At 35.7% G+C, this 25,736-nt stretch overlaps 1 protein-coding gene across 5 annotated transcripts in view; it reads right to left on the bottom strand.

Annotated features, from left to right (window-relative positions):
* Positions 1 to 25,736, bottom strand: part of SSBP2 (single stranded DNA binding protein 2) — a 314,481-nt gene that overhangs the window by 91,127 nt on the left and 197,618 nt on the right. For 3 of the 5 annotated variants that reach the window (XM_027545691.1, XM_027545690.1, XM_027545692.1), the window contains exon 5: positions 1,656 to 1,745. The exons of the other annotated variants lie outside the window; for them this stretch is intronic. In XM_027545691.1, coding sequence (XP_027401492.1) covers positions 1,656 to 1,745 — 90 coding nt within the window. The remainder of the gene's footprint in view (positions 1 to 1,655; positions 1,746 to 25,736) is intronic. 5 annotated transcript variants of the gene reach the window in all.

Genomic DNA, 25,736 nt, shown 5'->3' with positions numbered 1-25,736 from the left:
ATTTGCTCCCTAACTTCAATCTATCCTTAGCATGAGGAAAACACATAAAATGAGCTAGAAATATTTTATGAATAATGATCAACTATGAACATTGGCTCGGAAGGTAAAGAATCTGCCTGCAATGCAGGAGACCCAAGTTTGATCCCTGGCTTGGGAAGATACCCTGGAGAAGGGAATGGCAACCCACTCCAGTATTCTTGCCTGGGAAATCCCATGGACAGATAGGCTATGGTCCACAGGGTTCCAGAGTCAGACACGACTGAGCAACTAACACATACACACACGTGAACTTTAAATGGTAAAGTCAAGGGCAGAAGTTCAGAAAGCCTTGCTTTGAATCCCAGTCCTGTGACTTTCTGACTTTGTACAAACTGCTTATTGTGCCTTGGTTTTTTTATTTGTGCAATAAGAATGATAAGACTTACTTTACACTTAGGTTATTGTGAAGATTAAGAGTTTATACATGTGAAACATTTAGAACAAAAACATGGCATACAGTAAGCAGTTACTAAGTGTTAGGTTTTATTATGTTAAATAGTGATTAATTATATGTTCCTATATTTTAAGGTGCTTCACCACAGAATGTGAGCTCTAAGACTTTGAATATCAATATAAAGTAGCCAGACAAATAAGCATATCCTAAAGGACTTTACATTTCAGAGTTAGTACTTGGTTCTAATTATGACTTTTTTATTCAATTGCTGTACTGTGGAAAGTTACTTATTTTTCTATTTTCACATTTATAAGTACATTGATCTACTCTGTAATGATGGTAAGTATCAACAAATGATTTTCAAGAATCTTGAAAATACAAAACACAAAAGTGACAAAATAGTTTATAAGTACCCAATGTAATTCATTAACAATATTGCCTATTACATTAATTTCCATACTGCCTTCCAATCGTAGCTCTAACTCCTTACTTCTTCCTAATTTTCTCAAAGGGTGTTATAAAATTAACTATGTAGTTAAACTTCAGAATCTATGTTGGTTTGGGTTAGAAAACTGTCAGATTTAAATGTGGATGCCATAAAAGTAATGTAATTTAAAAAATCATTATTATCTTTTGCTAAAATAAATGTGCTTGTTGCAAATTTAAAATACTAACATATGCATTTTAAAATCTGATTTTATGTTATGTAATGATATTGATAAAAATCTGTTTAAAAGCCACAAAAATGATTCTATAACAAAACTACTTTGTTATAGCCTATAATTTTGATAAATGAATAAGTTATGATTTAGCCATAGTGTGAAAGTACAGCCAAATCTTGATTATCTTTGGTCTGTGGAGATATGGATGGCTTACATAGTTAAAATCCATGTATTATTCTAAAACCTCATCCATTAGCCTTTTCTTCCACCAAATCTTCACCACATTAGCTTAATGGGCTAATTTGCACTTAAGCTACCTTTCTTACTTGAACAGTGAAATGGCAAAATAAATACACGAATAAAAATTGGACAACAAATAAAACACTGGAGGGAAGGCTAATCTACACACTAAAACAGATCTCTGAATAATCAAGAGTTGGCTGCACAGTATTATGTTCACTTTAAGGATTACAACAGCCTCGTTCTCCTTTGAACCTTTCAATAAAATTGAACAGGAGTTCCTATGCCTTAACAGTCCTAGTCAGAGTTGCTCTGAGTACCTGAAAGAACCCTGGTGGTACAGGGCCTACTGGCATGCCATCTCCTGGGGGAATGTTTCCTAGCACTGGACTGGGAGCTGCTGCAGCACTCTGCAAAGAATAAAGGAGAAACAAACCTATATCATTACAGAGAAGGCACAAAACCAAAAACTGATGATAACAGACTGCAGGAAGGGAAGCTTTTCATTCCTGGGAACAAATATTGGTAATTTTCCCCACTCCAGAGGTAAAGTAAGATATAGTAGTTACTTTGGTATACGACTAAGTTATTTGGTTTAAACAGATCTCTTTAAAACTTTTTAAAGTTACAAACTATAATAAGATGCTATATTTGAGTGATATATAAAAGGCAATTAATATGATAAAATGATAGAAATTTAAATAAATGCTTTAAGGCAAAGACTTATGAAATGGCAACATCAACCAATAGGTAAATAAGTAACAAGTTTGAAAATGATGGTTGTACCAGATGGAAAAAGGAACTCTGTTTATATTAATTCTCTGTCTATAGGTGGCAACACTCACTTTATTTACTTTCTAATATAAATACTATAATTGGTAGCCAAAATAGATAGCAAAAGTAGTGTGGTGAGGATGAAAAAGTAATTAGGAGACTGAATAAGAGAAAGGAATTAGATTTGCACAGATTAGTCTCATATAAACAGATTATAAAAAAATCAGATTGAAAAATTCAAAGTCTACTTTACTTGCAAATGATTTCATGGAATCCTACACCTTCAAGAAATAGGAATATGAAAAACTTTGGGATAGGCTCTTCATAATTGAGTCAAGGTTTTAGATTTAATTCTTACACAGAGCAGTAATACATACAACTATTTTACAACCATGGATTTCATCCCTCAATCTGTTTAGATACATTACAAATCCTAAGAACAGTCAAGAAGGGATCAGAAATATATTAAAGACAGATCAGTATGAATCCAACAGTTCTGTTATGAAAGTAACTCAAACCCAAGGTCTATATATTTGTTATACTTTTCTCCCATCAGTTTATTCATTCATGCATTAATATTTCATGAGAAGATGTAATATCTCAGTATATTTGCAGCATATATTTCCCAGTATATAAACTGATAAGATACTAAAGTATGTTTATTCTATAGTACTGGAAGTTATTATCAATCAAGGCCAATGCTTTTGGTCTTTCCTGAGGAAACCTAGATTTAAACTTGGTTATCTAACGTGTTGTTTACCTATGAACGCCAAAATTCTAAACTTCTGATAAAACACTTAAGTATTAAAGAAGAAATAGTATTTCTTAGATATTAAGATTAAACACCAATCTATTATCCCATTTTAAACAAAAACATGCAATTTCATTCAAGTGTACATTAATTGAATACATACCATTTGTCACATACTGTTGTAATTTGCATTTTATATCAACACTCATGTTTTTTAAAAAAATTAAAGGCAAATTGCTTTCTCATTTTAACTAGTATAAAATTTTCATATACAATTTTAGAGTAAGAGAAAACCTTACCAAACATTTATCTCCTTTTAGTTAAATATATATGGTTACAGGCAGATCTAGGAAGAAAGATTTGATCTACATCTTTTGACAGTCAATTACTATAATGGGGAAGTTGCTCTTAGTACTAAAAGTTAGACATAGGGTGTCACTATTGTTCTAATTAATTGTAGAACAGAAACCTTTTCTGTAAGAAAAAACTTACTTAAAAGAGACAAGTTTGTAAACCACACTCACCTTTGCTTTTATAGAAATGTACAACACTGAGCCAGTTTACAAGAAAAAAATAGAATTTAGTGAACTGCTGCAACTGCTTAGTGCTGTACAAATATGCTATTTCTCTTGTAATTCTTGTTGCCTAGCAAGTATACTGGGGCTTACGTGGCCCCGTGGTATAAAGAATCTGCGTGCCAATGCAGGAGCTGCAGGAGACACAGGTTCGATCCCTGGGTTGGGAAGATACCCTGAAGGAGGAAATGGCAACCCACTCCAGTATTCTTGCCTGGGAAATCCCATGAACAGAGTAATCTGGTGGGCTACAGTCTACAGTGTTGCAAAGAACTGGACATGACTGAGCACAGCACAGGACATTAAGTATATTAAAAAAGGTTTTGCCTATCAAAAGGGAAAAATATTGGTTTGTATCAAAACTAAAACTTAACAAGTAAAGATGTTAGGTTGTCATTGGCTCCTTTATTTTTTCTCTTTTCTTGGAGGTGAGGGAGAATTACATTGTTAAAAGGTATAAAATATACTAGTTTTTTCTTCAAAGTTCTTCATTGTATTATGTTTTATTAGGGCTTTTCTCAGCTAGTATTTAAAAATGAAACAAATGATATAGAAGATTTAAGCAAGTTAAATCTGAAATACTTTTTGAATTTTAATTTTATGACTTCAAAATTATTTAATAAATTCAATCAAAATATATCTTGCCAGGACTCTCTTATCAAGCTCTACAACATAATAGCTGACACAACAGAAAAAAAAAAATCCTTGTCTTTTTGGAATTAACATTCTAGTGAGGGGGGAAAAACACAATTAGTGCTATGGAGAAAAAGCAAGCAAGAAATAAGAGAGTTCCCAGTTAAGAGAGTAGGAATTACAATTTTAAATAGAATAGTCAGAAATGAATGAATCAGCCAAACAAATGGATCAAATTATGGTGACTGATTTAAATATGCTTCTTACTCTGTCATTGGGATCACCTTCCTACATTTTAAAGATGTCTTACATATTTATATTTTGCACCTATTCCTTTAGTGTCATAAGAACTATTAGAAAATTTTTCTTTCATAATAATCATACTGTGGCCATAACAATAGAGATGTCTTGAAAATAGTTTTGTAGCCACAGTCTAGTATAGAGCATGATGCTTTGGTTTTCTGGTGTAATAGCAACTTCTAGACTTGGCCTAAGGACATAAATTGAAGTGAATGGAATACTAGTAATTATCAAGTTTATTTACCCAGTACAAAGCACTAGTGTAGAGCATTTCAGTCCAAACTTCACTCTGTGGATCACAGTTTTGAGCTGAATTATCCATCCATTCTTCTGGGATTTACTGACAAGGGATAATTGCTCCCTTTGTTGTACTGTGTGGACTCAAGCTTAGAGGACCATTTGGTACACCACGGTAATCAATAACAAATACTAATCTGATAATAAACACTAAAAGGACACATTAAATGTTACTCTAAGCATTGGAAAACAGTGTATTTTTCAAACTACCTAAATTGCTCAATTATATACAGTAGCAATACAAATAATATTAAAACATGCTTTGAAACTGTAAGCCACGGAAGAATCAGGTTTTAGGGATTAAAGCTTTATGTAGAAGGGCGAAATACCGCATTTCTTGGGTTTCATGGCTGGAATTTCTAAGACTTGTTTCAAATTTACTTCCAACTCACGAGACAAATTTATCTCATGACTTGAGGATCCACAAAAATTTTGTTGGTTCTAACTCGTAAAGTATGTATTATTCTGGGGGTGGGGGTTGTGACTGAATTACAAAAGGACAGCAAATAATTTAATTATACTAAGAGCTACTACAAAGCATTAGCTTCACTGGATTTGTGTGAATTCCCATTAGAATACCATGGAAAATCCTTTATATATAATATATCCACAATTATTTAGGGTTGACTTTTTATGTTCTCTCTCCTGTGAAAAAGAAAGACATATAAATAACATGGTTTAAAAATATTTCTTCTAATTAAGTGAATATTTTTGGAGCAAATGTAAAAATATTAATTACCATTAAAACATTTTTCTTTTTGCTGGTTTAATTTATATGATTTTAATATATACTTTCAGGTTTGTATTTTCTAACTGCTCTTAACTTACTTTGCCACATGACTTGAATTTCAATGCTTTTTTGAAAGTGAAAATTTTACTTTTTATTTTAAATATGTTTTCCTAAATCACTATCTTTACTTACTTTTTATAAATACAATATATTAAATTTGATATTTTCAAATGAAATAAATTATGGAACAATTATTTGCTTTCCCAAGGAAAATATTACAATGAACTTTAAAGAGTCACCGCAAAATGAGTCTTCATGTTGCTATATATTTAAGTCTCCTTTCTTGGACTTTGTGTTTTCATATCTTTCTACCTTGCAACAAGGCACAAGCCAACCTATGCTCCTTCCTCATGTTATTTACTTTTCCCTTGTATATGTGTCTAGCACCACTTCCCATTTTCTCTTCAATGCTATTTTAATACTATTTTCATTCTCTAATTCCTGATTTCTGAATGTAAAGAACAGTGAGGTATGCTGTTATTTTATATTTTCCTTTTTTTACAATCTAAAATAAAAGCTAGAAGAGTTCTTATTTTAACCTTAATTATTATCACTAGTAGCCTATGGTAGGAAAAAAAAATGTTGTATATACTCTTGTAAGAAAGTTTCAAAACAACAGGCATAAAATAAAATTTTGCTTAAAATTAAAACTAGGATGCAGTTGATTATAAAATACATGTTAAATAACTAACAGTTTTAGTTACTCAGGATGGTACAGAACCAGCTGCCTAGGAATAAACTGGGAATCAAGACATAAAATCTACATTTGGTAGAAAAGGAAAACGATCTTTAAAGTATACGTAAAATTGTGAAGGTAATAATAGAAACTAAAATAGTGGTGTACTTATTGGAAATTGGAAGAAATGAGTAGGACGAGACCTGGCAGAGGATTATTGGTATTTACTCTTAAGACATTTGTGCTATTTTTAAGGCAGATACAAGTATTGTTTTGAGAAATATTTAAACTGTTGATGCAGTAGATCCCTTATCTATGGGGCATAGATTCCAAGACCACTGGATGCCTGAAACTGCAGATAGTACTGAACCCTGTATATGTTTTTTCCTATACACATATAATTACGCTAAAGTTTAATTTATAAATTAGGCACAGTAAGAGATGAACAACAATAACTAAAAATAATATGATTATAACAATATACTGTGATAAGTTCTATGAATGTGGTCTCTCTCCTTTCCTTCCTCATTTCTGGCAGGGGTTTCTTCATCAACAGATGCAGCTCTTTTGTAATTTTTATATTATTTGATCTAAACCTATTCCTGCATCTGTGTAACCATCCCTTACTGGCAGAAAATGGCTTGTTATCACCTGGTTCAGAGGATCTCTTGCTGAAGTCTTGTTCATGTCTTCCAGCCACAAATGTTATTATGTCTTTTCTACGTTAACTAAGTACTCATCATGCACTGTGGCAGTCTGAGGTGTGAAAACCAGCACAGGTGTCTTTTTTCCTTTGTCACAATTTCATAGAAGACTTGTTCTTACCAAAGATCTTAGCAACCTCAGCATACGATTGCTTTTCTTTCCTTATTAAGTCTAGAACTTTCAACTTTTCACGTAAAGGAAGCCTTTTCCAACTTCTTCTGGTGTATCTGAATTGCCCACATCACTACTGTTGTGCTTTGGACTATTAATAAGCAAAGTAAGGGTCACATGAACACAAGCACTGTGATACCATGAGAGTGGATTTGATAACCCAGACAGCTGCTGACTGAACAATGGGTGGGTTAAGCTGGACAAAAGAATGATTCATGTCCTAGGCAGGACGACGCAGGACAGGGTGAGACTTCATCACGCTACTCAGAATAGTGTGCATTTTAAAGTTATAAATTGCCTATTTCTGAATCTTTAATTTTTTTCAGATCCTGGTTGTCTGTGAATAACAAAAACTGAAGAAATCAAAACCGTGGTTAAGCATGGCTCTGCAGTAGTTTTTCTGTCTTCATAATTTTAATGCAGAGCACAGTTAAATACTTTGGCTATTGGTTGAAGACATGTTCTTTACCATACTAAGAAATATTTCTATGCCCAGTGTTTTTTAAACAATTTTCAAAGGTCAGGAATAATAAGAGACACATTGCCTTTTCATATTTGATTGGTGTTATTTAGTTTTTCTTTTGGGAAGCATGATATAAGTACTATACATTGACAGTTTTCTTAAACCATCATTGTATTTGAGATAAGTCATGCTTGATCATTATGGATGATCCTTTTAATAGGCTAATAATTTTATTAGCTATAATGTTTTATTTAGGATCTTCATATCTATTTTCTAAATGAGACAGGTTTAGAAAATTCCTTGCTAGATTATATTTTCAAATTTAAGCATTAGGATTATTCTGCTTCCTCAAAATGGACTGGATGGCAAACTCTTGCAATGCTCTGAAGAAATTTACATAATATGGTGTTTATCTACTTTGTGAAGTTAAAAAATATGCAGTGATAAAACTGCCTGAATACAAAGGCAATTTTGGAAGTAATTATGGTCCTTATTATTTTTTATATATTTTTTATCTTATTTTCTTCAATTCTGTTCATTTATCTTTTCCCAGAAAACTTCATTTCTTTGGGACTTTTTGTTTTATTCATATACACACTACTTCCACATGTTTTAAAAAGGTCCTCTGTAGCAGCTGTGAGAGCCTGCAAGTAGACCACCACCATCTGTCCTTCATCTTTTCCCATGGTAAGAGAAAAGTAGCCAGGGGCCACAACCCAGCTACGTGATGCTGCTCGGTCTCCGTTGCTCTCACCAAGAATTAAGCTCTTACTAATGTGAGCAAAAGGGGTACACATCATTTTCTGGATGCCTCCTGCTGCTGCTGCTGCTGCTAAGTCGCTTCAGTCATGTCTGATTGTGCGACCCCACAGACGGCAACCCACCAGGCTCCACTGTCCCTGGGATTCTCCAGGCAAGAGTACTGGAGTGGGTTGCCATTGCCTTCTCCTACTTACTTTTAATTGCAGATCCAATTTCTGACATGCCTATAAGACCAATGCCCTGAACAATGGCGGAGGCCCCGCTAGCCTTAGTCTCTGGATGACTCTGGAGCACAGCCTGCCTACCTGGCCTGGCCTGACTTCCTGATCTGCTGGTCCTTAACAGAGGCTGACTTGCTTTCTCCTAAACTGAATGAGTGTTGTCATCATTGTCATCATTATCTTTGTCAGGAATTGTTCTATTAACTCACCTTTTTTTCCTATTTAATATATTTTACTCTTAAAATTTTTTTTCTACTTTCCTTTGCTTAAAAAAGGTTTTATTTTCAAACTTTTTAATAAATTAGTAAATACTTTCTCTTTTTTAAAAAGATAAATAATATGAAACTGTAAATTTGGCTCTGAATTTATCCTTGATTGCATCTGCAAGGTCTGATGGTGGTATTCATGGCTTTTTCCCTAGATCATCCAATAAATACAATTTTAATTTTCCAAAGAGTTACTGGATATAACTGGAAACCAAAATGATACTGATTAGATGATTTAGAAAAAAATGAGAACACTAATATCAAACTTTGTACATGTAACCAAAGATATACTTTAATTTATAAATGGATGGAGGTTTTATTTTCATTTTTAGTTTCTAGTTTCCCAAGTGTGCCAAGGTAAGACATACCATGGGCTTCCCAGTGGTAAAGAACCTGCCTGCTAATGCAAGAGATGCAGGTTCCATCCCTGAGTCAGGAAGATCCCTGGAGGAGGGCATGGCAACCCTCTCCAGTATTCTTGCCTGGAGAATCCCCATGGACAGAGGAGCCTGGTGAGCTGTAGTCCATAGGGTCACACAGAGTCAGACATGACTGAATTGACTTAGCATGCATGCAAGATACACAACTTTTGTATTTAGGAACTTTTGAATAATTTTTATATGGCCTAATCAATGGTTGATTTTCATAATATTCCAGGAATACTTAATAAAATATCCATGTTCTTGGTCTACATTTTTATCCATTTGCCAAATACCTTTATATTGTCCCTAATTTTTGTCCTCTTGCTCTTTCAAATATATATATAATACCCTACAACTACTGCTTGTCCATTTAATTTTTCTTTTTCATGTTTAATAATCACTGCCTTGAATCTATTTGTCCTAAAATTAATATTTCAAGCTCAGCTTTTTGTGTGCTCATATATCAAATCATCTCCCATCCATTTATTTTATTTTTTTTAATTTTATTTTTAAACTTTACATAATTGTATTAGTTTTGCCAAATATCAAAATGAATCCGCCACAGATATACACGTGCTCCCCATCCTGAACGCTCCTCCCTCCGCACACCATCCCTCTGGGTCGTCCCAGTGCACCAGCCCCAAGCATCCAGTATCGTGCATCGAACCTGGACTGGCATCTCGTTTCATACATGATATTTTACATGTTTTAAAACTTTATGCTATATTTTGTTTAACTGTTCCACTTCTCAGCAGAAAAGGCCTCTAATATGCATCTAATGAGATGTCCTTTAAAGCTAGAAAGAAGAAACTTTTCTCCATCTTAAGCTTTAAAGGTACTAATGTTAATGCAAACAATACTGTTTACCTTTCTTTATGAAAAATGAAGGTGGCTTTCTCTTATTCTACATCACCCTCTTCTATTTCTTAACCCTCATTATAAACACCTAGAGTTTTAGGTATAAATTTTTGTCTTAATCACCTCTTCTTTCAGTAATAATTTTTACCTCTACATTCAGTTTTATAATCAGCTTTATACTTTCAACATAAAAAATAACTCCAATTTTGTCTAGTTTTTTCCCTTTCAGCTTAAAATAACATAACTGTGCTCCTCATATGAGTTGCAATTTGCATACATTTCTTAGTTGGCTAGAGGATGTATGAATACCATTTCCCAAATCCTCATATGTGCAAATACCTTTTTAAACTCACATCAAAACTACAGATACCCCTGTACCCCTGTTGTCTGGTATTAATGTTGCTGAGAAGTCTGATGCCATCTGATTTTTGTTCCTTGGGATGTAAACTGTTTTTCTGTTCTAAAGATATGATGGATGTTTTCCTGATATTTATAACTCCCAGTGTTTCAATTCCATAGGTATTGATCTCTAAATTTCTTGTCTAGTGAGATGTGAACCTTTTCAGTGATTGTATCTGGGTTATTTTTTTCTAATTACAAAAGTTGAGGGGAAATTTTTTGCAGTTAATAGATGTAAAGGAAAGATCTGGCAAATCTTGCAAATGTTTTTAGCATCTAAGTATATAGTTATGATATTTTTGATAACTTTGGAAATATGTTTAGAAATCATGCTAGGACAGGATTTTAGCAAGTTAACAGTGGCATGGAAAGGCTTCCCTGATGGCTCAGTGATAAAGAATCTGCCTGCTAATGCAGGAGATGTGGGTTCGATCCCTGGGTCAGGAAGATCCCCTGGAGGAGGAAATGACAATCTACTCCAGTATTCTTGCCTGGGAAATCCCATGGACAGAAAAGCCTGACGGGCAACAGTTCATGGGGTCACAAAAGATTTGGACATGACTTAGCAACTGAACAATAGTGGCATGGAAAGCTGGTCAGTACACTTGTAGAAAGCACTTCACATGCAAACACCATGTGCTGTAAAAAGGAATACGTTTTGATTAAGTGATCTTTCTTTTCAGATACTATCCAGTATAAATTGTGAACTATGAGAAAAACAGTGTGCATTAAACATGTTCACTGTCATACATTTATCGTAAAAAATAGTCAAATTTAATAATAATATAATACTTCTATAAATTGCAGCACAAATAAGTGACAGAACGTTTCAACCATCAAAAATCACAGTTGCAAATGGAATTATTTGGGAAACAGGAGTTTATTTATGATATGAAAAAGGAAGCGTTAATCACTCAGTCATGTCCGATTCTTTGCAACCCATGGACTGTAGCCCACCAGGCTCCTCTGTCCATGGAATTCTCCAGGCAAGAGTACTGGAGTGGGTTGCCTTTTCCTTCTCCAGGGGATCTTCGAGACCCAGAGATCAAACCTGGGTCTCCTGATTCTTTACCATTTGAGCCATCAGGGAAGGTCTTATTTATGATATACTGCTATTAAAAACATTCCAAATACAGAAATGGGTATATGATTATAATTATGAAAATGGTAAACAATTATCTATCAAAGATGGTAGATAAATTAAGTGTTAGAATGTTATAACTGATAAACTGTTCACACACTTTCTGAAATTTCATGTTTCTGTTTGTAATATAAATAAAAATTACAATAGGTTAAAAATACACACTGCCGGTTTTGTCAATAGCTATAAAAACAAGACCAAATGCTATTAATAACTTAAGACAAACCTAATCCCTAATTTTAAGTTTAAATGCAGACATTTCTAATTTAAAAAAGACCTTTTATTTCAATAATATATGAAACACTGTAATTTTCAGACCATGATGAACCAGTTTTTCTGCTTTGGAAAGTTAGATCCTAGAAACAATCTAAAAATCACTTTCATTATTGCCGGGCGTTAGTTTGTCCTGTCTTCACAAATTCATTTTTAGTGTCACACACTTTCTACTCTAGTCCACTCCACTCTCTGAAGAGTCCAGAGAACCAGCATCATTGACTACTGTTTTAGGCTTGTTTTAAAAATATTTTATAGATAGTTTTCACAAAACTTAATTATCCAGGGTATAATACTCAAACCCTTTAGGCTTCCAAAAGAGGGCGAGACTCAGAAATAACATTAAAAACAAAATCAAAAGTAGTTCCTGAGTACTCAGAAACACAGAATGTAAAAGAATTGATGTAAACATTACAGCTAATGTTTGCCATGCAGAAGAAAAAAGGTGCTTTGATTTGGCTGGTAATTTCTACACAATGCTACCTTTTCACACAAAAGGCAAGAAGCATGGGAAATATGACAGGCAATAGAAGGGAAGCAGCTAGTGATGCTAAAATATATTTTAAGTGCAAGAGAAATGCAAAAGGACTCTGATAAACACAGTGATGATTTCATTCCTAAAGAATACTTTAGCAGGCAGACTTTAATTTAGTTAATTTTCAAAACAGCAGAAACCATCATATTTTATAGTTCAGAAATCAGCTTCCTTAAATTCTCTATTCAACTTTAATCAGAAAAGGTAGATTATAAGAAAAATGGCTGAAAAATTGGGAAATTTAGTCGGGTGAGGGGTATTGAGTATTCACTGTATTATTTCTAAACTCTCCCTTGAAATTTTCAAAATAACATGTAGAAAAAATATGAAAACCTGAAATAAGCTAATGAAGTTAGGCTGCAGTAATGTAAAATAATTCAGCTTATACATGTAAGACTGTACTTCCCAAGATGAACTGAGGGAACACTTCTCTACTTGAACTACACCACTACATGAACTATTCTCTACTTCCATATTTTCAATAACTTTATAAGGGGAAAAAAAGAAAAAGAGTGGACATAAAGAATCTGCTTTGAGACAATTTAGTTCCAGGTGATATCTTCGCATCCGTACATGCAACCCAAATATTAGGTACCTACTATGTGCCTGGGGCTGAGCTAAGTTGCACAGATTCATTTTGATCACAAAGAATTTTGAACCTAGTATGATGATACTCCTTGAAATTATGAGTTGTGATGAAAACTCAAATAGCATATAAAATTTTCTGTTTAAAAATGAAACAAAATGGGGACATTTTAGTCAAACGCTTACTAAAATAACCTTAAGCGGTATTTCAAAATACCATAGTTTAAAGGAAAAGCAAGGAAAAAGTGTTAGGTTTTTAACCGTTATTGATTCTGGTCGTTGCCCTACTTTTTCCTTTTTAACTTCAAAGCTGGAAGCCTTTGTCTTTTTTCTACACTATTGATTCAGTAAAAAAAAATCCCTAGGTTTCTACCAGTTTGGGGGTCTAGGTATTTTAACTATTCTTATGGTAAGAGAAACTGGACAATCAAAGTCATCCCTTGGCAAAAAATTGCTTTCCTGGCAACGGCAACCCACTCCAGTACTCTCGCCTGGAAAACCCCATGGACAAAGGAGCCTGGTAGGCTGCAGTTCATGGGGTCGCTAAGAGTCAGACATGACTGAGCGACTTCACTTTCACTTTTCACTTTCATGCATTGCAGAAGGAAGTGGCAACCCACTCCAGTGTTCTTACCTTGAGAATCCAGGGACGGGGGAGCCTGGTGGGCTGCCGTCTATGGGGTCACACAGAGTCGGACACGACTGAAGCGACTTAGCAGCATGGTAGACTAGCCCCCCATAAATACCCATGGGTAATCCTTGGAGCCTGTGAACATTGTGGTTTCTAGAACCTGAAAGCAGTCTCTGGCTGATTCCTACAACCACAAGGAACTAAATTTTACCAACAACCAACAACCTACATAAGTGTGAAAGCTGATTCTTCTCAGAGCCTCCTAATAAGAACCCAGCAGGCCCAGACCTTGATTTCAGCCTTGTGAGACATAAACAGCCCAGTCAACCCTGACTTCTGACCTAGAGAACTGTGAGATAATAAACTTGAAAGGTAATAAATTTGTGGCAATTTGTTAAGTCATAAATAGAAAACTAATAACACCCTTCCTCCAAAATTACTATTTCATTTTGAAAAACATTTTCCATGAGGCACCTAGAATTGAGGGAACTCTCTGGGTTCTTAGAGGTTATTGGATTTGCTCTGTTGCATAGTGCTTATTTGCAAATACTATAATTTTGATTAAATGAATTGTCTTTCCGATCTCCCAAATGAACAAAGTTTAGTTTTGTGGTATTCTTGGTCTCACAATCTTTTAGTGGCTTTGAATCATGTCTCAGGCTTTTCTCTTCCACAGTTAAGAGTCAGGAAGCACAGTGAGAAGAACGGCACAGGAAGCGTCTTTTCTCCGGTTATAATCACCTGCCAGGTCTCTTAACTCCACTTCCTTAGCCACAGAGACACAGCTCCTTGACTATTAACTGAAGGATCCCCTGTCTCATCTAGACTCCAGCCAAGCTAGCTCCACTGACAGGAAAATACAAAGACAACTGAAACCATCATTTAGGATTCACCATCATATCAACTTTGCTAATGGTCCCTGACCCTGTCCACTGATTCAAAGAAACTAGGAACCAGCTTCCATCCTTATACCAGGAAAAAGCCCATTCCTTACTTTGATTTGCTGAGCTTTCAGTGCCAGGTCCCATCTAACTAGCATCTCAATGCCTTAGAGACAATAAGAAAACATTATATTGAGTTTGTTCCTCATATTCGTTCTGAGCATGTTCTGCCACTGGACTTCTATTGCCACGGTTGAGTCATCAGTCTTTGCAGTTGGATTCCCTTGACACCAAGAGTCAGCTTGTTTAGACATGCACTCCTTGCTTCTTCCATCACCCTCCCCCTCTCCATGCACAGCTTTTTCCACCTGCTGAACATTCCCATACTCATTCTCTAGCATCCCAAGGATGACCATTTGCACATACCTCTGTTCCCTGCTATCAGTCTCTAAGATCTCCATGGCAGATCTACTCACCCGTCTTGACTCCCTCTCAATGATCTGCTACATACCCTCTCTCAATTGCTTCCTCTCTCATCTTACAGTAGCTTGTCTTAGAATCCAAGGCACGCTTATTCTGATTCCATGACTGCAGAATATCTATTTAAGAAGTTCTTTTTTTAAAACTTTGTTACAGAACAAATTACAGTCATGGAAGTATAGCTCTGTATCAATAGCAAGAATCACTGTCATCTCTGTGTATTTAATTTTTCCAGGAGGAAAATAACCATTCTATACTCATCTTTTAAGAAGTCATATCCCATAAGAGTCAGTTAAAAAGTTTATGTAAAAGGCACAGCTTCTGAGAAATATCTTTTTCTCTTCTGTAATTTATAGCTTTTGTAGGAAGAAATTTAAAGTCAGTATTTTTGAGTTTTTTCCTTTAACAGCATTATTAGCATGGACCTGAAACCATGTATATCTAATACAACAAATTTTTTAAAGTTCTTAAAATTTATACAGACAAATAGTTCAAATATACTTAAGCAGAAATTTTAATAGGTGTGAAAAAATTTATATTATTTCACTACATCACAATATTTTGGGATGATTTCTATGCAAAGGTTAATTTCTAAGCTTCAACATTTATCTCGTCTCCAAAAGTTATTATGAATAAAAAGAGAACTTGAAAGTAACTTGAACAGAAATATTATTGTTTACTTTTAAAAGATGGTAATTACTGTTTTGTTAAAAGTAGTATAACAGATGGATTATAAAAGTCACAAAATAAAAATAATGATAATAAATGAAAATATTTGTTTCTATGACCTCCAAACTACAAACAGGGGCTAAGTCACTGAACCAGTTTTCTAAATCTTTGTTTACTAACATAAAGTCTAACTTGGCTTAAACTAATTCTGCCACTAGGTCTGGAGGTATTTAATTGCTGCCACAGACAAAACAAAATGTTATCGTGTGTTAATACATATAAATATACAAATTAAGGGATACCTGCAAAGGGAGCTTTTATATCTGTGTAATGTTTTGGTGGAGAGATAATATAAAAAATGCCTTATCAAAGATCTTAAAAATAGCACCTATAAAAATAGACTAAAAATGAGAAATTCAGTAAATAACTGGAACTCTCTATTAGATCAGAGAAAGGTAAAGAAAATCATGCTAAAGATCTGCTTTAAATTAAAGAAAGTAAATCTCATGAGGCAGAGATTAAGATAACATTTTGGCCAAACTTGACCTACCATTCTTTTTCTCTAACCTTCAACTGCAACATAATAGTATTAATAGTAATCACTGATGGTCACTGATATACAATATGTACAGCATTGAGTTATTTAAAATATTTAGAGAAGGATAGTTAAGTATGTGTTCAACACAAAGAACTAGTGTGACTTTTTAACAATAACAAAAAAACAAATGCACAAAATCTTACATTACAAAGTGGTAGTGGGCTCTGGAGTATGCCAACACCCCTTAAACCATCTGTAATTCTTTCTAGGGAACTATCTGCCTTCAGACACATTCTTTTGGATATTCTCAAGATAAGAAATATTTATCCATAAACAGTTAATTTGCTTTTTGGAAGGAGGCAAAATTCATTTGATCCAGTGTTTTGTAAATAATGGTTAATAAGAGTAAAATTTTGATTAAAAAATTTTAATATGACAGTATTTCCACACATAAAGGCTTTGAATTCAATTGCAAAAATTTGAAGTTTTTAAAGTGATGACATGACTGAGATGCTTCAGGTTTACTTATATTTTTAAATCAATTTTTTGTCCTTGTAATTTTCACTTATTAGTGCATCTTCTATCAACAAATATTTTTGCCCACTACATGTTTGATACTACATCACATAGACCTTGGGCTTCCCTTATAGTTCAGTTGGTAAAGAATCTGCCTGCAATGTAGTAGACCTGGGTTCAATTCCTGGGTTGGGAAGATCCCCTGGAGAAGCAAATGGCCACCCACTCCTGCATACTTGCCTGGAGAAACCCATGGATAGAGGAGCCTGGCAGGCTACAGTCCACAGGGTTGCGAGAGTTGGACATGACTTAGCGACTAAACCACGACCACAAGTAGACTTTATTCCTGTTCTCAGGAGCTTATGATTTAGAGGGGTAAACAGTTATATATTTATTTACCAAAGTGATAAATGCTAGAAAAAAAAGGAGATGTACTTTAGAGGATTACAGACTGTCCCCTAGAAGTAAAATTTAAGCAGATAACTGAAGAAAGTGTTGGTGATAAAGGAGCAAAATGAGGCAACAGAGTTAAATTATTACAAACTAAAAGAATTGAAAAGTAAAGGCCCTAGGATGGGCAAGAGAGTGGCAGAGTATAAGAAATGGTAAGGAAGGTCAGTGTGGCTCTCATACCAAAGTGTGGTATGAGAGATGAATTTAACTTTATCATAAGGCAATAAGAAGTTGACAAAAGGTTTTGAGATAGATGCATATGATCATCAGATTGATTGTTTTACATAGGTAACTCTGATAGCTCCCTTGAGAAAATGAAGCAGAGGGAGCAAGAGAAGATTCCTTCTGAAGTAGCACTGTGGTGGGCTGAGGTCTTTGGGCAGCAGTGGAGAAGAAATGTGAATAGATTCAATATATGTTTCAAAATTTAAAAATTGCCAAGACTGATGAAGGCCAACAAAATGGGAGTAAGGAAGAAGGACGTGTCATGGATGACCAGATATCTGGCATAAGCAATGTGAGGATGCAACGAGATGGGTAGCACCTGATGTGCATCAGGTTTGGAGGGCAAAGTGTGACAAGCGGAGGGAGAAGCATCAGCTCAGTTTAGAACATGTAAGACATTCAGTGAGAACGTTTATTTACTAATAACTGGGCTCTTACAGAATATTTCCAGAGAAGAAATTCCATACACCCTACCTACTTTAACAATCTTATTGATACTGAATTTTAAACACACTTCTTTTCATTTAAGTCCTTCTTTTCCATTTTCTTATAGAGAAAACAATTGATCGCTGCCTTAAGTATATACTTATGGCAATATATACCTTCTTTAACAAATGATGAATAAGAGAATTTATGGTTTCTGTAACTCTTGCATAAATTCTCTTGTAGTACCAACCATGTTGCATTGAGATTTTCTCTTTTCAGTTTGAAAATACTTAGCCCTAAAAGATCAAAGGTGTTTTCCTCTTTTTGTTTACACAGCGTTTAGTCATGCCTGGTGTGTGGTCAGTAAAAAACAGCTGAACAGAATCCATGCTATTATGATGGCATGTTTTGTTCTGGCTAAAATAAGTGTTATGTCACTTATAGGATTAATATCTTAAATCTAAACTAGCCCATGTTATTTTATGTCAAGCAAGCATATCAAGTTCCTGGAAGACAAGTTGACAGAAGTCAATGTGGCTGGTACATGCTTTGCTATTTTCTAAATAGGCTTGGACAGTTTTAAAGGACACTAAAGTGAAATAAATTATACAATCTTCATGTTAGCATTCACTGCAGGTGATGAACATGAATCAGTGGTGCCATTACATGGAAATGTCAACTTATTTTTAGTATCATTTCATCTGAATAGTAATTTGACTACTGTAAGATGACCACATAATTCATTTTCAAGATCAAGTTCTAATATATGGTTGCCAATCACATATAACCATTAAGTTAACTCCACTTTAAACACCATTTTGAAAATGGATCCATAAAATAGCCATTTATTTCTTTGTGAAATCACTATTGGTGATTACTTAACTAGATAAAACTAGATATTTTGTCTAAAAATAAAATTTAAGGCAAAAAGCATCAGTAGATAAAGAGGGTCTTAAGAATAAAAGGAATGATTTACAAGCAAATTATATAGATTCTAATGCATCTAGCAGTACATCTTTAAAATATACATAGCAAAAAAATCGGGTAACAAAATTACAAATCCATCATCACAGTGAGAGACTGAGTCTTCTCAGGAACTAATATATTCAAACAAATTAAAATTTAGATTTGACCACCATTAACAAGCTTGATTTAATGGATACTTCTAAGACCCTGAATCCACAAACAGAAAATGTACACTCTTTTCCAAACACTCTTAGAATATTCATAAAAAATGGATCACAAACTAGGCCAACAAAGAGGCACAGAACAGCCAAGAATATATATAATATGGATTATATTCTTTGAACACAAAGCAATAAAATTAATTTAAAAAATTATCCAGAATTATATACTTTTAGAAACTGAAAATACATATTTATAAATACGTAAAACCACAGTGGAAAACTATTTAGATCGGAACTACAAAAGTCCTGCATTTTAAAACTTGGATAGCTACAACAGTAGAGAAAGTTCACAGATTAAATGTACACATTAGCTGATGAGAACGGCTATAGAAACATTAGCTGTTATAGATTTATCATGGTACAGTAATATAGGGAGCCTCCATTTGAAATTTACAAACATATTATGTTTCTATTTTAGACTTGACACTTGCCAGATGTAGTTGAGTGAAGCAGGATGTAAGATTCTATTCTTAAGCTTACTGTGGAAAAGAAAGAACGATTATTTGTTTGTGTAAGGTACTGCATATAATCAAGTATGATACATAAGGGTAAAAACACAACTATGGGGTGAGACCAACTATCCTGTGTGCGTTCTAGCCCCCAAAACTGCACTCAAGTGGAAAGTTAAAAAAAAGATCTCAGAAGGAAACAAACACCATTCAGACTGGGGGAAAAGTTATTATAAACTATAGTGTATTTCACTGCCTTGTTAAAAATATTACACGTTCTTAGTATGAAACCCTGGGTATGAAACCATCTCACGTTCTTTGTGAGAAACCATGGGTATTCATGCCCAAGTTGAGGCATGGCAACCCATCCCACGCACATTAACCCCCCGATGCAGCTCTGATAAGGTGATCCCAGAGAAGTCCCAGTCCTTTCTGCAATACCCAGGAGACCAGTGTCACCAAAGTGAAAGTCACTCAGTCATGTCTGACTCTTTGCAACCCCATGGTCCATGGAATTCTCCAGACCAGAATACTGGAGTGGGTAGCCTTTCCCTTCTCCAGGGGATCTTCCCAACCCAGGGATCACCTCACCAAAGGCACTGGTAATTCAGAAAATAGCTTATTATTAAGTGCTACAGGAACCTACAGTAAGACAAAAACAACCAAACACTGGGATTAACTTCACAGAAGATTATCATGGTTAAGCAGAATCTTGAAGAAGAGTATTCCTTATAGAAAGGAATAAAAATAAATAAAAATCCAGACCAGAATAAAAACAAAAAACTAAGAAAGCAATGAAATACAAAGGAACTATAGAAGACAGGAAATGTCCTTGCTTGGTCATCAGGGGAAGAAACAGTTGTGGATACATGAGATAGAACCAGTTGCTGGGAATTCTGGAAAATACATCAAGAATGCTGGGAACTATACCACGGTGTATTTGATTGAGTTGATGGATATTATATGTCTCGAAGATATGAAGCAACTCAGTAACATGATAATAGTGACATTTTTCTGGCAGTAAAAAGAGGAAAGAAAAATGAATAAAAACTGAAAGCAGACACCAGCATTTTAAAAGATCCAGGTTTTCAGTTTGAAAAAATGGATGGCAGACATGGTGATACAAAGGAATGAACACAGACGAGAAGGCACGAGCGAAACAATGCAGGTTTCAGATAGTACGCTGCTGCTGCTAAGTCACTTCAGTCGTGTCCGACTGTTTGCCACCCCTGCCGGGCTCCTCTGTCCATGGGATTCTCCAGGCAAGAATACTGGAGTGGATTGCCATGCCCTCCTCCAGGGTCCAGACAGTATAGTACTGTGGTTAAAAATAAACAAACAAAAAACCAGAAGAACACGGACCTTGTGTGATACTGGTCAGCTGCTCAAACTCTCAGTGCAATGGTTCCTCCTTCAGAAAGTGTGCATAATAAAAGTACCTATCATGTAAAGTTGTTGGAGAAATAATGAGTGAATTCAAATAAAGCAGTTAGAATAACTGACACAAAGTAAAGGATCATTCAGTTCAGTCGCTCAATCGTGTCCGACTCTTTGCGACCCCATGGACTGCAGCACGCCAGGCCTCCCTGTCCATCACCAACTCCTGGTGTCCGCCCAAACCCACGTCCATCGAGTCGGTGATGCCATCCAGTCATCTCATCCTCTGTCGTCCCCTTCTCCTCCTGCCCCCAATCTTTCCCAGCAACAGGGTCTTTTCCAATGAGTCAGCTCTTCGCATCAGGTAGCCAAAGTACTGGAGTTTCAGCTTCAGCATCAGTCCTTCCAATGAACACCCAGGACTGATCTCCTTTAGGATGGACTTGTTGGCTCTCCTTGCAGTCCAAGGGACTCTCAAGAGTCTTCTCCAACACCACAGTTCAAAAGCATCAATTCTTTGGTGCTCTGCTTTCTTTATAGTCCAACTCTCACATCCATACATGACCACTGGAAAAACCATAGCTTTGACTAGACAGACCTTTGTTAGCAAAGTAATGTCTCTGCCTTTGAATATTCTGTCTAGGTTGGTCATAACTTTCCTTCCAAGGAGTAAGCATCTTTTAATTTCATGGCTGCAATCACCATCTGCAGTGATTTTGGAGCCCAGAAAATAAAGTCAGCCACTGTTTCCACTGTTTCCCCATCTATTTGCCATGAACTGATGGGACCAGATGCTGTGATCTTAGTTTTCTGAATGTTGAGCTTTAAGCCAACTTTTTCACTCTCCACTTTCACTTTCATCAAGAAGCTATTTAGTTCCTCTTCACTTTCTGCCATAAGGGTGGTGTCATCTGCATATCTGAGGTTATTGATATTTCTCCCAGCAATCTTGATTCCAGTTTGTGTTTCTTCCAGTCCCAGCATTTCTCATGATGTACTCTGCATATAAGTTAAATAAACAGGGTGACAATACACAGCCTTGACATACTCCTTTTCCTGTTTGGAACCAGTCTGTTGTTCCATGTCCAGTTCTAACTGTTGCTTCCTGCATACAGTTTTCTCAAGAGGCAGGTCAGGTGGTCTGGTATTCTGATCTCTTTCAGAATTTTCCACAGTTTACTGTGATCCACACAGTCAAAGGCTTTGGCATAGTCAATAAAGCAGAAATAGATGTTTTTCTGGAACTCTCTTGCTTTTTCGATGATCCAGCGGATGTTGGCAATTTCTCTCTGGTTCCTCTGCCTTTTCTAAAACCAGCTTAAACATCTGGAAGTTCACGGTTCACATATTGCTGAAGCCTGGCTTAGAGGATTTTAAGCATTACTTTACTAGCGTGTGAGATGAGTGCAATTGTGTGGTAGTTTGAGCATTCTTTGGCATTGCCTTTCTTTGGGATTGGAATGAAAACTGACCTTTTCCAGTCCTGTGGCCACTGCTGAGTTTTCCAAATTTGCTGGCATATAAGGATCATTAAATATTAGCTATTGTTTCTATTGTTATTTATTTCTAGTTTGAGTTGATATACATGTAGAGGTATTTGAGAGTTCAATGGGAAAACACACAATTGAAACATGGATGAAAGACGAAAGTTAGACAAATATCTTGGATGTTTTCCCATCCTTGTCCCACGGCCACTGTCAAAATCAAGTCCTCCCTTGTGTTTTATGAAAGATTGTTACAACAGCCCCTGTTTTTTTCCTGTTTCTCTCAGGCCCACATTTAAGGCTGCCAATAATTACCTTTTTATAAGCACAGATGCGCTCATATCAAATCTTCATATGAAAACTTTAAAATGAATGAATGAAGGTACCTCATGTCATAGGGGAGAAAGTCTATTACCTGGCATAGTGTAACGTATAACTTACGATCATTTGAATGTTCTTCTCTCATTTGAGTCAGTGAAGTTTTCAGGAGAGGAAGGCTGCCTTATTTAAATCACTAAATCTCCTGTGCCCAAGAGCACAGAAAATGTTAAAAGACATGCTCACTGAAAGCTATGTAAATACATATAGTGGTAATTTTATGGTGTCAGGCAAACATTGGCAAATACAGGCTCTCAAAAAAAGAATTTGGAGGGAATAAACAAGAAAGGTTTAGAAGGCAAAAGAGGTGACCCTTTGGAATATTAAAAATGCTGAATGACACACTGATCAAAAAGTTTTAGGGAAGGAAAAGATGCTGACTTTCAGGTCAATTAAGAAAACTAATTATGAGCTTATATATTAACCACTGCAAATACAAATAAGATATGATCACAGCTCTAAAGGAACAAATGTACTATAAAGTGGGAACTAGACACACTAAAAAGAAAGAGAAATTCATGAAGAGTTCATCTGGGGAGTTTAAAGAACGCTTCTTGTAAATTATTATTCTGGAGCTTACTGTTGAAGTAAATAAGAATTAACAAGGCAAAGAAATATAATTACAGTGAGGTTTAGTGTGAAAGCTATAGCATAAGATGTGAAAACGAAGTTGCTAGGAAATACAGGTAGTAGCTATGGATTTTAAAATCTTAGCTGAGAAAGACACTACAGAAATCATAAGGTAGTTAAAAGGAATAAGACAGTCAAGTGGAGGTTTTACTTAGACAAGGAAAGCATATAAGAAAATGATAAATTGAAAGCAGGACTTCTAAGAGACAAAGAAATGAAATTAAGAGCATAGTTCAGAAAGGGAAGAAGGACCTTTCTCCTGAAACAGAAAGCAAGGACGAGAATATAATCATCTATTGGTAAAGAAAATGGATATTAATCGAAGCGAAAGCAGTATATCATGAAGCTCATTCCAGACGGTCTCGGTCGTCTGTCCAAGAGGACATGAAGTTATCAGCTGTTACTGAGAGAAGCTGAAACTGAGAACGTTTGGAAAGGAGATATTTGAAACAACTGCTATAAAAAGTAAGCTGTGAACTAAAGAGCAAAGAGTGGTACTGCCAGGAATATACATGGCCAAGGTTATGTTGAAAATGCACACCTGAAAAGACAAAGTCTGTTTGATAAGAAGAATGGTTCACTGAGTTTTTCTTAAAACTGCCATTTTGAAATTCTTTATCGGGTGAACTGCAAATCTCCATGTCTGGATTTGCTTATTAGAAGATTACTGGGATCTTCTGGTGATGTCATGATTTTGATTTTTCATGTTCCTTGAAGTTTTCCATTGTTGTTTGCACTTAAAATAGCAGTCACCTTCTCCAATTTTTATTAACTCTCTTTAGAGTAAAAATACCTTGTATCAGTCCTGATACAGATTCCGAGGTATTCTTTGACCTATGGACACAAATGCTCCACGCTTCTTGCTCCCTCCGGTGGTTGAATTCTTAAACTGGTCTTCAGATTCAGTGAACCAGGCCAGATGCTAATAGCCCTCTGTTTTTCTGAAGGTGGCACCTCAGCTCAAGTTTATTATTTCTCCATTGCCCATAGAGCCTGGTCTGCTGTCTGAGTGAGCTCCTTGCTTACCAGAGCTTGCTCTCACAGCAGCCCTGTAAGCCACCCAGAGAGCTAGTGACAGAATGGGGAGAGGTGTGGGTTTGGCAAGCATACACTGGGGATGTCCATTGGTCAATTGAGGGGATCCAAGGGTGAAGTTTTCCCTTTGGCTGGTGGGTGAACGTTCTCATGGAGTCCAGAGCACAGTCAGCAGGTTTATTCTGCTAATGCCCTTTGGGAGCATTATGCTGCTCTCCTATCCTGCTTCCTCCCCTAGCCAGGAAGCTCCCTCTTTAATGCTCTGGATGTTATGAGAGAGGAATGTGTCTCTCTGGCAGTATTCCACACAGCTACCAGCTGTGTAGCATAGCCCTAAACTGCTCCTCCTTGGAGGAGGAATGATGCTGGCAGAGAGGAACTATTCCTCTTACCCACTTCAATGCAGCCAGACTCTTTTTTCTCTCCCATCTCTAATAGGGTTTTAGAAACCTGGACTTTCACAAAGGTTCTCTCATCTCTGTTCTGCAGGTGCTCCAAGACCGCAGCCAAGAGTGTCCAGAATTGGTTCACAGTCTCCTGTAGGTTCCACAGCTGGTACCCAAATTGATTACCTATTACCCCATGTGCTGGTTGGCGAGGTTGCTGGATTCCACAACTCCCACAGAGGTATTTCTGTTAATGTTTAGTCGCTAAGTCGTATCCAACTTTGTGTGACCCCATGGACGTGACAGGCTTCCCTGTCCTTTACCATCTCCCAGAGTTTGCTCAAACTCATGTCCATCAAGTTGATGATGCCACTGAGTTAATGGATGGATGTCAGACTTTTGTTATTGAAGTTGGGGGGACAAAAATGAGGGTTGCTTTATGGTACCATGATGCTAATGTCACTCTGCCTGGGCATCCTTTATCTGGCAATCCTACCCACTTAAGCAAGAAACAAATTTTTACTATAATGCACTGAAATTTACAATCATTCTGTAACCACTTGACTAAAGTATAAAAATATTTCAAGGAGTAGTAATAGAAATAATTAGTAGTAGTAATAATAATAATGATAGTCATAGAAAGAATTAGGTTTGTGAATGAAGTCTGAAAACATAACCACATAGTTTATTCTGATTAGTTGATAAAGAAACAAGTAGCTCTCTCAGGCATAGTATATGAAATAACTGAGGTTCAGGGGATTCATTTATGATACTTGTTGAGTGTGTATTAGTTGTGATGTACTCGGGGAAATATAACAATGAATAAAACACATTTTGTGTTTTCAGGGGCACAGCAGGGCAGCTGGTACAAATGTTAGAATAATTCTTGTATAATGCAAAAAAGCAACATACACCAAGCTAGGAGGGAAAATGGTGTTAATGCAAAATCTTTAATGTGATACCACAAAAAGTGTTTCAGAAGAGACAGGAAGGGAAAAACTGATCTGTAAGAAAACAGAGTATTTTATTTTTTATTTCTTTGTCATGCTATGACATGCT

This window comes from Bos indicus x Bos taurus, chromosome 7 (assembly GCF_003369695.1).
Source record: "Bos indicus x Bos taurus breed Angus x Brahman F1 hybrid chromosome 7, Bos_hybrid_MaternalHap_v2.0, whole genome shotgun sequence".
NCBI classification, from domain to species: domain Eukaryota; kingdom Metazoa; phylum Chordata; class Mammalia; order Artiodactyla; family Bovidae; genus Bos; species Bos indicus x Bos taurus.
Note: the sequence above shows the minus strand (reverse complement) of the source record. Positions and strands in the feature narration are given on the sequence as shown.